The 12,874-nt window shown below is 40.8% G+C and overlaps 1 protein-coding gene across 1 annotated transcript in view; it reads left to right on the top strand.

Annotated features, from left to right (window-relative positions):
- LOC149022370 (exopolygalacturonase-like) overlaps window positions 1-12,124 on the top strand; it is a 36,612-nt gene extending 24,488 nt beyond the window's left edge. Inside the window, exons 2-5 of the mRNA XM_089147605.1 lie at window positions 9,728-10,266; window positions 10,344-10,633; window positions 11,263-11,488; window positions 11,900-12,124. Of these exons, the coding sequence (XP_089003731.1) occupies window positions 9,728-10,266; window positions 10,344-10,633; window positions 11,263-11,488; window positions 11,900-12,124 (1,280 nt within the window). The remainder of the gene's footprint in view (window positions 1-9,727; window positions 10,267-10,343; window positions 10,634-11,262; window positions 11,489-11,899) is intronic.
- Window positions 12,125-12,874: the final 750 nt, after the last annotated feature.

Below are 12,874 nucleotides of genomic sequence, written 5' to 3'. Positions count from 1 at the left end.
AGATGCTGCATTCTCTGTTGCAAACATCTCTGAACATGTTCTCATGATCATCCTAAGGATTTAAGGCTAGAACAATGATCTTAACCATGATCATTGCAAGCTTTTGAAGGATTCATGATCAAACCATGATTTAATCTTTGTTAAACTTCTAATCTGAATTCTGATCTCTTTGGATCTTCTTTTGATTGATCATGTTAGTAGTAATTACTGTGTTCTTTCCATGATCCATAATCTATAGATTTCTAGATGTTCTCTTCTACCATACTATGTGTTCTTCATGATGCATGATAGTTACATATATGGTAGGTTTTATTTCCTTATTTAGACTTATGCTTCTAAGCCTTATTCCATGAAGACCTATGTATGTTTTCATGTTTTCATTACCGAAAGCAATGATCCATCCTCCTATTGCTCTTGTCTTTGTTTTCTATTTCAAATTCATCAAGATCCATGTTTGAGTTAATTATGGTAACTTTTTGTTTCCTAATTTGGATCTTGATACCTTGATTTGATTAGTGTTTTGAGGTCCCCTATTTGTTAGAATACTACTGATGTAGTCTACCCCTTGATTAGTACCCTTTTGAACCACCAAATTCGGATTTCATATCTTAAAACTCTGATTTTATAGGCTCTCTATCGCATTGGTCGACTGATTGGTCGACTGGACCACTCGACCAATCCACTCGACCAATGAGTACAGCAACTCCAGATTTGGTCTGTTTCGGATGTTTTGATATCTTTGCTGTTAGGGATCTTTCCTAATATGTTGTATATACTTGTTTAGGACCTTCTTCTCAAGTTTGCCAAGATCTTACTTGATTTCTTAGGATTCCTTGCGAGTTATAAAAGGTAAGGATGGTTATTTCCTTAATTACATAGATAGCATGAATATAGTTTCTATATTTGAATATCATTAATATGTTTCCTAAATTAGATTCTTACAATGATATACTACTATTGCATAACTTTGATTACAGTAACATTACTTATTCATATTAAATTGATTCATGTATGATTTACTTACCGATGTTATACAAGTGATTGTAATTACTGATTTCTTTCCATATATGAAGTTACCATATATGTGATGATATGAATTGATGCATGTGTATGCTTACGTATGGTTTGGAAAGGAGAGGTGTCCTTTCGACACTTCTGTCCTTGGACTACTACGGGAATATTATGGGATGTTTCCGGAGATGCCCTCTGGACACCTTCCTAAACTGTTGGATGACATATCTAGGATTGTCTAGTAGTGTTTGGCTAGGATGTCCTGTTATGTCGAGACCCTAATCGGAGGGGTATTGAGACCGAACGACCCGTGGTAGCAATGGGGATTCATGGGCGCTCAAGACCGGTAACCAACCCGTGAGAGGACAGGGAATCACATTGTGGGGGCCATTTATTGGTAGGGTTGCATATGGTTAGACTTGGGCTCACGGGCGCTTAAGACCGGTAACCAACCCGTGAGAGGACGTGAGAGCTTCCCGTTTACCATATGTGGATGATCAATAGGGTTGATGAGTCCGTAGTCCGAGTTGGTTGGTGCCATAGGATACGCTGACTCTAGTGTGAAGGATACCGGAAAGGATCGTCAGGGACGAGGAATGGAATTATCTGGATCTGACTTGATGTAACTAAGTAGAAGACTTGCATTTGGCTAGGTTTTACCCTGACATGCGCCAGTACTTATACCAAATGGTTGTGAGAGAGTGTGTTGACTTAACCCCTGCCAAGGTTTGTCCTGAGGGATGAAGGACCCATTACCAAACGACTGCTCAAGACCGGTGAAATGATCCGTGAGAGAATCCAAGATATCTTAAATGGTTGAGGATGTGAGTGGACTTTCCTAAAGAAGTACGGTGCTATGGCTTAAAGCATGTCTGCCAATAGAGACCAGCATACATAGAGTTAGATTCATTCATTCATTGTTTGTCTCATATCATATTGCATTTATGTTTGTTCCGGAATTCCGCCATTTATGTTATTATGGATTTTAATCGCCTTCTTGAGTTTCTTTGAAACTCATTCCTTTATTGTACAATGTTGTTAGACTATCCTGCAGTCTTGAGTACTATGACGGTCCCTATGAAGAAGCGCAAGGCGAAGAGACATATCTCCAGGAAGGTGATTGCGGTTACCACAATTACTCTGAAGATCCCGCGAGTGGTTATGCTCCATACGATGCTTAGTCCGACCATTGAGTGGAAGCGTCCTTGTGCTATTTATGAGATTTACACCTACAAGGATGTTGTCTATAAAGTGGAGAATAATTTAGTTACCCAATGTACTTGTTACTGGGATTAGATTTTGTCTAGTTTATTCTTTTAGAGCTACTTTTCCGCTGGATGTAAAGTGGGATTTTTGCTTCACTTTACTTATCTGTTTGATACTCTGATTATATCTATTATTCTGATTCAGTTATGATTCATTCTTTCTTTATTGGATCTATGATTTATCTTCCGCACTCATGTTATGATTGTTCATGATTATGTTATTGTTTATGTGGGAGGTTGATCACTCGATACCTGATCTTCGGGCTGTGGATCACACTCTCGGGTATGCCAGATAGGGTACCGGCTGGGAGGGCGTGACAATAGTTGCCAGTACTTTGCGTCCCTGTTAGTTGCTCTTGCCGGTAAGGGATGATCAAAGTTATTTTTTCTTATGGGGGAGGGGGATGGGGAGTATCAAAGAAAGAAACACCATGCTTTAAAGCTTACGTTGCGAGAGAGTTTGCAACATTGTTTGTTTCTTTGAGAGTGTGTTGGACTTCCTTCTTACCAAGAGAAAGAAGATACCGATATTCAGTAAAATAGAATAATAAAATACTAAGCATGCTTAAGACTTCTTTTATGTTTAAGGTTGAGCAGTCATGTCACATCCACCCAGCCAGTACCCCATTTGGAATACCCGGGATGTGATCCAAAGTCCAAGGATCAATGATCTAAGGTCCATGCCTCCCACATACACGATAACACAATCATGAACAGTAATAAACAATGGTAAAAACAGCTAATATCAAGTATCATGAATAAGACTTGATTAACTAAATCAGAGTGCGGAATATAGATAATAAATAAGGTATGATCAAAATCATAAAGGGTGAGAAGGTATGGTAGTCACCCTCTCAGAGCAGCGGAAAAGTATTAAATCAAGTTAGTTACATATCCAAGTATCACCGGAATAATTCAAAGACAAGTTAATTACAAAATCCAAGGTTCCACAAATACACCAGGGGAATGGGGCACTATGCTAGGGTTTCTTCTATACTAATGGTAGTCTCCTCAACAGTACGGATGAAGTAAACCCAGCGCTGCCGCTCCCGCACAACTGTGGGGCTAACCCTGGTGCGAATAATAATCCTCCTCGGCTCCAATATACGAATCCTCACCGACGCCACTACCCGTAGGGTAGTATGTGGAATCATAGTCCGCCTCATATAAGGTGCCATCGTAATCTTCGGTACCTGGAATGTAATCTAAGACATTTGCACAAAAGGAATGAGTTCGAAGAACTCAGCAAGGAAGTTATTCCATAATTAGAAATCATACACATTTAGAACATATAATAATGCAATGTGATATGGAACATATGATGCAGATATGAGCCTAACTCTATGAATGCTAGTCTCTAAGGTAGACATGCTTTAAGTCATAGCACCGTACTTCTCTGGGTCGTCAGTCACTCTCCCATTTCCATATCTTGGGAATGCCCGGGGAAGATCGGTAAAGTCATCAAAAACCATGGTAAGGGGAATCGGTCACCGCTCTCTCACATCACCATTTGGTCAAGTACTGGCGCATGTCACAGTAAAGCCTAGCCCAATGCAAGTCATCTACTCAGTCGGTCAAGTCAGATTCAGATACATCCATTCCTCGCCCCCGGCGATCCTTTCCGGTATCCTTCACACTAGAGTCAGCGAAATCCCGGATTTCGGACTCATCAACCCTATTGGTCATCCACATATAGTAAACGGGAAGCTCTCACGTCCTCTCACGGATTGGTTACCGGTCTTGAGCGCCCGTGAGCCCAAGTCTATCCATATGCAACTCTACCAATAAATGGCCCCTTTCAGGTATCCGTAGCATGGTTTATGTCCCCTACCGGATTGGCTACCGGCCTAGAGCGCCCATCCAACCATACACTACCACGGGTTGTTCGGTCTCAATGCCCTTCCGATTCGGGTCTGACACGACAAGGATGAACCTAGCCACACAACTAGACACTCCTATATATGTCATCCAATAACTCGGGAAAGTGTCGATAGGCACCATCGGAGAACATCCCATACTATTCCCTCCGATGCCCAAGGACAGAAGTGTCAGAAGGACACCCTCCAATCCCAAGTCATACGTAAGCAATCACACATCAGATCTCATCATTTCTCATGCATCCAATGCATATTCATAATAGTACTCAAATCATGATATTGAAACGAATCATTATAAACATAAGCAAATCAAAATGATAGAGTAACACAGCAAATGTATAAAGATTTAAATGTTACTGTTCTAACACATATGTATCAGTATCATAATGATTGAAAGAAATTTAGGGATTTCATTCTTTGAACAAAGCATAGTTCAATATTTGATGACTTATATGTTTATGGGTATAACCATCCTTACCTTGGATGAGTTGATGATGAATTGAGAATACCAAGAATAGTCCAATAGAATTGTTAAGGCCCTAAACAAACATCAATAATAAGTTAGAAAAGAAGTCGGGAAGATCGGATGTCATTTGAGTCAAAATCGACCAAGGTTGTTTGTCAGACAACAACTTTGGTCGATGGTTTTGGTCGATGGTTTGGTCGATGGTATCGACCAAAATGATCGACCAAAATAATCCTCGGGCAGAATAGTGGATTTTGGGGATTTTGGTCCGAAATGAGTCTTCCGGTGTTCGGATCAATCTGAAACTTGGAGGCATACTTAATAATAGTAGTAGGACACTATAAATCAAGGAATTTACCCAATCCAATGGTGTAAATAAAAAGCCCCAATTTGAGCTATCAAGTTCAAGTGATAAACATCATGGCATGAGTTGGAATTGATTGCATTGATGAGGAATAGCATGCAATAGCTAGAGGGACTAATAGAAATTCGATTGGAATCATATGGCAATGTTAAACATGAACATAATATACTCTATAGCTCAGTTTGATATCAAATGGTATGATGTTAATAGGTAAATCATGGAATACATATGCTAGGCATGAGATATAAGCATTAGCATCAATGAATGGCTAAGGGAATCATGGATTGAGCATGAGTAGGCACTTGGAGTGGTGGTTGCAAGGTTGCAGCACCATTCCAAATGTCCCATCAGCAAGATGACAATAGAAAAGAGTAGGAAATGGTAGGGTAGAGAGTGGAATGAAGAGTCATACCTTAGTGTAGAAGATGAAGGCAAGAATCAATGATAAACTAAGTGTCTTTGATGAGATACCCTTCACACTAACCAAGGAGCTGCTTTGGGAAGCTCTCCCCACGTTCCCAGGTGAAAAAAATGATTGCAAAAGGCTCAAGGCTCGAGGTCATATTAAATAGAAAAGGAATATTCCATGGAATCATTAACTTGGTAGACTGGGACATTTTGGTCGATGGTCCTTGGTCGATGGTATCGACCAAAATGATCGACCAAAATGTTTTCAGCAGAAAACTCAGGTTTAGAACAGCAACTTCAAGTAGGGATTTGAAAGGCTATACAAGGTCAAATTGAGTGAGGTTTTCTTCCACAATTCAATCAACAAGTCTAGTTTCGGGGAATACCTTCGGATTGTGCACAGGAGGTCATTTGGTACATCAACCATATTAATCTTCTCCGATGCGCAGACTTTCCTTAAACACTGACAATGCATTTAAGCAAGGGGTACCATTGTCAATGTCCATGGGCTCGGTCTCCGAATCATGATCATCAATCAGAATGGTCCATAAATCTCTTCTTCCACCACTTCGGGCCCTCGGACCTGAATACAACAGTGGATCCGGGTCAGGGTCAAGGTTAGAATAGGGTTGTATATTACAAGTCACACATTGGACAGTCAAGATCTTTGTTTTACATGTAGTGCTATACAAGGAAATGTCTTAGTTGTCGATCGGATTGGTGAAGCACTAAGCATTGTAGAGGATCCAAGTCCTTCAATTTATCAATGGAAGATTAAAAATTGACCAAATAAAACCGTATATAACCTTTTCCTTCTTAATTCTATTTCTTCCTAACTTTATTCTATTTCTTCCGAATGAAAAGGGCAACCAATCCATATTTGGATGTCGATTTTCAACCGCAAAATTATAATCTACAACAATAGTTAGTTCAAGGGAATTCTCTCTCCCAATTATTGGGTTGAAATAATTTTTCCAAAATTAGGATGAAAATTCATGTTATAAATTTCAAATCACTCCACAAGCATTACAACTTGAATCAAGTCTACCAGATATCCATTGGAGTTGGGATCGCTTGTGTGAAACCCAGCCCTAACCTTGACCCGGAAACCTTGTTATTTGTAGGTCCGATGACCCGAAGTAAAGTAAGAAGTCAGCTTTGGGCCATCCCAGAAGACTTGGTGTCGCTTGAATCCATGAGGTTGATGATGAGGTTCTATTTATGGAAACGATCCGATGAAGTCTATTAGTTGATGGACTTGGGTGCTCTCTATCTTGGTTTGAAGGCATTTCACCTACTAGGTAGTCACTTGACTTGTGTGCAAAACCCCTTTAGGTTTGGATTTGATCCGGGCTTCAATTCCCGTTTTGGCCTTGTTATGGTGGTCGTCCGTCGACCAATCCACTCGCCAATGGGTGCTGTCTTTGGCAATTAGGTTGATTCTTGCTCTATTTAAGTCTAACCTCGAGTCCACTTCGTATTTGCTGCCTCCAAACCCTCGGACGCCAAAGCCTCTGCGTCATCTCTCTTGCATCCTTGGAGTTTTCTAGGCGGATCTTCGTCGGAACTCTTCTTTTTGCATCAAAAGGTATGTCTACTCTCTCTTCTTCTCCTACATCTTTGTTTTTCTTCCTTTTGAGTTGAGCGTGAGAGATGCTGCATCCTCTGTTGCAAACATCTCCGAACATGTTCTCATGATCATCCTAAGGATTTAGGCTAGAACAATGATCTTAACCATGATCATTGCAAGCTTTTGAAGGATTCATGATCAAACCATGATTTAATCTTTGTTAATTTCCTAATCTGAATTCTGATCTCTTTGGATCTTCTTTCATTGATCATGTTAGTGGTTAATGGTTGTGTTTTCTTTCTATGATCCATAATCCATAGAATTCTAGTTGTTCTCTTCTACCTTACTATGTGTTCTTCATGATGCATGATAGTACATATATGGTAGGTTTTATTTCCTTATTTAGATTTATGCTTCTAGCCTTATTCTATGAAGACCTATGCATGTTTTCATGTTTTCATTACCGAAAGCAATGATCCATCCTCCTATTGTTCTTGTCCTTGTTTTCTATTTCAAAATTCATCAAGATCCATGTTTGATTTATTTATGGTAACTTTTTGTTTCCTAAATTGGATCTTGATACCTTGATTTGATTAGTGTTTTGAGGTCCCCTATATGCTAGAATACTACTGATGTAGTCTACCCCTTGATTTGTACCCTTTTGAACCACCAAATTCGGTTTCATATCTCAAACTCGATTTTCTGCTATCGTCCGCATTGGTCGCGATTGGTCGACTGACCACTCGACCAATCCACTCGACCAATGAGTACAGAACTCCGATTGGTCTGCTTGGATGCTTTGCTATATTTTCTGTTAGGGATCTTTCTTAATATGTTGTATATACTTGTTTAGGACCTTCTTCTCAAGTTTGCCAAGATCTTACTTGATTTCTTAGGATTCTTTGCGAGTTATAAAAGGTAAGGATGGTTATTTCCTTAATTACATAGATAGCATGAATCTAGTTTCTATATTTGAATATCATTAATATGTTTCCTAAATTAGATTCTTACAATGATATTCTACTGTTGCATAACTTTGATTACAGTAGCATTACTTATTCATATTGAATTGATTCATGTATGATTTACTTACCAATGTTATACAAATGATTGTAAATATTGATTTCTTTCCATATATGGAGTTACCATATTGTGATGATATGGATTGATGCATGTGTATGCTTACGTATGGTTTGGAAAGGAGAGGTGTCCTTTTGACACTTCGTCCTTGGACTACTACGGGAATATTATGGGATGTTTCCGGAGATGCCCTCCGGACACCTTCCTAACTGTTGGATGACATATATGGATTGTCTAGTGTGTTTGGCTGGATGTCCTGTTATGTCGACCCTAATCGGAGGGGTATTGAGCCGAACGCCCGTGGTGCAATGGGGATTCATGGGCGCTCAAGACCCGTAACCAACCCGTGAGAGGACAGGAATCACATTGTGGGGGCCATTTATTGGTGGGTTGCATATGGTTGACTTGGGCTCACGGGCGCTTAAGCCGGTAACCAACCCGTGAGGGACGTGAGAGCTTCCCGTTTACCATATGTGGATGATCAATAGGGTTGGTGGTCCGTAGTCGGGGACTATGAGGACTCTAGTGTGAAGGATACCGGAAAGGATCGTCGGGGACGAGGAATGGAAGTATCTGGATCTGATTTGATGTAACCAAGTAGAAGACTTGCATTTGGCTAGGTATTACCCCGACATGCGCCGATTTATACCAAATGGTTGTGAGGAGTGTGTTGACTTAACCCCCGCCAAGGTTTGTCCCGAGGGATGAAGGACCCATTACCAATCGGTCGCCGAGATATCTTAATGGTTGGAGGGAATCCAAGATATCTTAATGGTTGAGGATGTGAGTGGACTTTCCTAAAGAAGTCGGTGCTATGACTTAAAGCATGTCCGCCAATAGAGACCAGCATACATGAGTTAGAATCATTCATTCATTGTTTGTCTCATATCATTTGCATTTATGTTTGTTCGAATTCTCGCCATTTATGTTATTATGGATTTTAACGCTTCCGAGTTTCTTTGAAACTCATTCCTTTATTGTACAATGTTGTTAGACTATCCTGCGTGACGGAATACTATGCGGTCCCTATGAGAGCGCAAGGCGAAGGACATATCTCCGGGAGGTGATTGCGGTTACCACAATTACTCGAAGATTCCACGGGTGGTTATGCTCCGTCGATGCTTAGTCCGACCATTGAGTGGGCGTCCTTGTGCTATCTATGAGTCTACACCTACAAGGATGTCGTCTCAAAGTGGAGAATAATTTAGTTACCCAATGTACTTGCTACTGGGATTAGCTTTATCTAGTTTATTCTTTCGAGCTACTTTTCCGCTGGATGTAAGTGGGATTTTGTTCACTTTACTTATCCGTTTGACACTCTGATTATATCTATTATTCCGTTTCGTTTATGATTCATTCTTTCATTATTGGATCTATGATTTATCTTCCGCACTCTTGTTATGGTTGTTCATGATTATGTTATTGTTTATGTGGGAGGTTGATCACTCGATACCTGATCTTCGGGCTGTGGATCACACTCTCGGGTATGCCGGGGTCCGGCTGGGAGGGCGTGACATCTTGAGCCTCTTGTCCCAAAGAAGGTCCAAGGTTCTACTTGATCCCAGCTCATTATCTTTGCCACATTTTTTTATTTATTTTTATTTGGCGAGGGGAAATTAATAATGGGCTCAGTCACGGATCTTATGTTAATTTTTTTATTATGCTTCCTTTTATGGGAGGGTGAAGCCAGAACCGTTGAGTTTCGGCTTCTCAAATCAAATGATAAAAAACAATCAGCAGCTCCAGAACCAAAGGGTACGTCACCATCGTCAGCACCGAAACCAAAGGGTACGTCACCATCATCAGCACCGGAACCACAGGCTACATCACCATCATCAGCATCGGGACCAGGGGGTACAGTGTTTGATGTCACCAAGCATGGAGCAGTCTCTGATGGAAAAACGGATAATAGTAAGGCATTCCTTGCTGCATGGGCTGCTGCTTGTAAATCTTCGGCGCAATCTACCCTTTTGGTCCCAAAAGGAGACTTCTTGGTTGGTACAGTCGCATTTGTCGGTCCTTGCAGCAAATCTCCACATGTTGAGATAAGTGGTAAATTAATAGCTCCGCCAGCCTCAGGATCTGATGGTGCATGGATTACATTCAGAGGTTTGAGTGGGTTGAATATCAGTGGAGCCGGTGGATCTCTGAATGGTCAAGGAGAAAAGTCTTGGGCCACAAGTTGTGTTCACAGTGCCAATTCAAATTGCAAAATGGCCCAAACTGTGAGTTATTGGAATTTTACATGAGAACAATTGGAAACTTGATATTTATTTCCCTTTGTCTTTCACTTTTGTTGCAGAGCTTGCAATTGTCATCGATTACCGGTGGATCATTAAGCGGCATAACTAGTATTAATAGTAAGGCATTTCACATGGTTGTCAGTCAATGTAGTGACTTTACCATCCGTGATGTCAAGATTCAAGCCCCGGTACGGAGTCGAAATACTGATGGTGTGCACATTGGTGATTCGTCCGGCATCACCGTTACTGACAGTGAGATTGGAACCGGTGACGACTGCGTGTCCATTGGAGCGGGAACTTCCAACATTGCCGTCACCAATGTGAAATGTGGACCGGGTCATGGCATTAGGTATATTACAAGATAATCATGCTTAAATACTTACGTGGAACTCCATACTGATTTGTGCAGATGATCTAAAATGATACAGGGGTGTCAAGGAAAAACCCAACTACCCCAAGCCCGCCTGAGAGCAAACAGGGTTGGACCGGGCCTGTACTTGATGTTAGGTGTGGGCTGGGTTTCATATATACTAAAATACGGGCTTTAATATAAAATGGTCCGTGACTAGCTTTTCCATTTCCATGATAATTATGTGCATTAAAGCTTGGGCTTAGCCCAAGTAGGGTCCTATGGGCAATGTATTTTCCATGACTTAATGGGCACATGATAACCAAGGTGAGTTAAGGCCGAAATTTTGCTGGGAAAACCTACTACACTTGGGCTTGGCAGGGTTAAATGTAAGGTTGGCCCTAGCAGCAGTGTGATGGGCTTGGGTTTAGATAGGGCCTCCTAGGGTTGTGCTCAGGTTTAGGCAAACTCGCACCCCAACACACCCCTCCTCCCCGCCCCCACACACCCCCCCACCCAAAAAAAAAGAAAAAAGAAAAATAAAAGAAATAGATAAATAAAAGAAAAAACAAAGGATGAGACTTGTTTCATTTGACTTTAACCATGTTCTTTTTTACTTTCTTTTGTAGCTTGGGAAGCCTCGGGAGGTATCCAGGTGAAAAGGCAGTGAATGGTTTGAAGGTGACCGGTTGTACCTTGACTGGTACTGATAATGGCGTTCGGATTAAAACATGGCCAGCATCAGAAGCTAACACAGTTTCTAATGTTATATTCGAGGATATTACCATGACTGATGTAAAAAACCCCATCATCGTCACCCAACAATATTGTGACAAGGCACAATGCGACTCTAAGGTAAGTTCAATAAAAGCCCCCAAAAAAAGAAAAAAAAAAATAACACTTCACACCTGTGGGATAGTACTACCCAATCTAAACTTATATAGACTCTTTGACAATCTCTCTCGTAAGTCTTAACACGTTGCACCTTATCATAACCGCCCTCATTTCATCAAATCAATACATTGACGCTCCCCACCAAATAAGACTATCAAGTCTGGTTGTGGGAGAGCTCTCATTGGCTAGGTTGGTGTAAGTATTCTTACACAACCATCCCTTTTTGTGTTTGGTGGGAGAGAGGTAGGTCAATCAGTTTGCAAGAAGGGATCTTGATCACTCTACCTCATGTTTTTAGTTGAAGATTGATTATGTAATTACATTGTCTCCATGATTACTAATGGTATGTGTCGACATTACCCAATGCAACAGCCTTCACGTGTGAAGCTGACAGACATTAAGTTCAGAAACATCAAGGGTACGACCCCCACAAAGGAAGCAGTCAGCATCTCATGTAGTGAAGCTGTACCTTGTGAAGGAGTAGAGCTCGCTGGTATTAGTTTGAAATCTACGGCAGGTGATGTGACTTCTATTTGTAAGAATGCAAAAGGTGTTGCTTCTGGTGTTCAAAGTCCAACCTCGTGCTTTAAAGTCTAATTCAATTGTTCCTCCTGCACAAATGTCTTTGATTGCTTGTGTATCCTTTCAAAGAGCGATTCCTTGGGTAGACAGATTTGGGTGTGCTAGTTCAACTGGCCCCAACAAAGCTGCAACTATGAAAGGAGAAAAGCATATGAGACCTTGTATAAACATGTGTTTCTACTGATATTGACTTGAGTCAAAGGTTAATATAATGACATTTTGTATTCCCTTTGTGAGTGTTCAAACTTTGACAGTGGGTTAATTTGGTTGCAACGAAAATTGAAGGAAACCGAAGGAAAATTTTCATACTAAAAAAATAAACTTGTTTGACAATTTATAATCATCACACTAAGAGACGACATGACTATTCAAAACCATTTAAAATTTGATCATTGAGTTTCACTCAGTCTCATTGCATTTGATAATCAGCTTTGGAACGGCAAATTCACATGATTTAACTTTTTAAAAGTCACAGGGTTGGCCTGCCAGTGTTTTCCATGGGCTCACAGCTAAATTAGGTTGTGGCCCAAGGCCCAGCTAGTCTAGCAGGAGCTCTTCATGATCCTTTCCCACTACCGGACAGAAGCCGGTAGCAGTCCCATGTTCATGTCAAAGAGCACATAACTGCCAAATGTGAGAAATAGAGGAGCAGAGGGGATTCCAACCCGAGAAATGGGGGCTACCAAAACTGCATGGGAGTAAACTTGGAACCACCTAATCCACGGGTTAACCCGAACCTTTTCTACTTGGGATACCTAAACATTT

The sequence above is a fragment of the Hakea prostrata genome, chromosome 3 (genome assembly GCF_041222555.1).
Source record: "Hakea prostrata isolate BN-2017 chromosome 3, UWA_Hpros_2, whole genome shotgun sequence".
Classification (NCBI taxonomy): domain Eukaryota; kingdom Viridiplantae; phylum Streptophyta; class Magnoliopsida; order Proteales; family Proteaceae; genus Hakea; species Hakea prostrata.
Note: the sequence above shows the minus strand (reverse complement) of the source record. Positions and strands in the feature narration are given on the sequence as shown.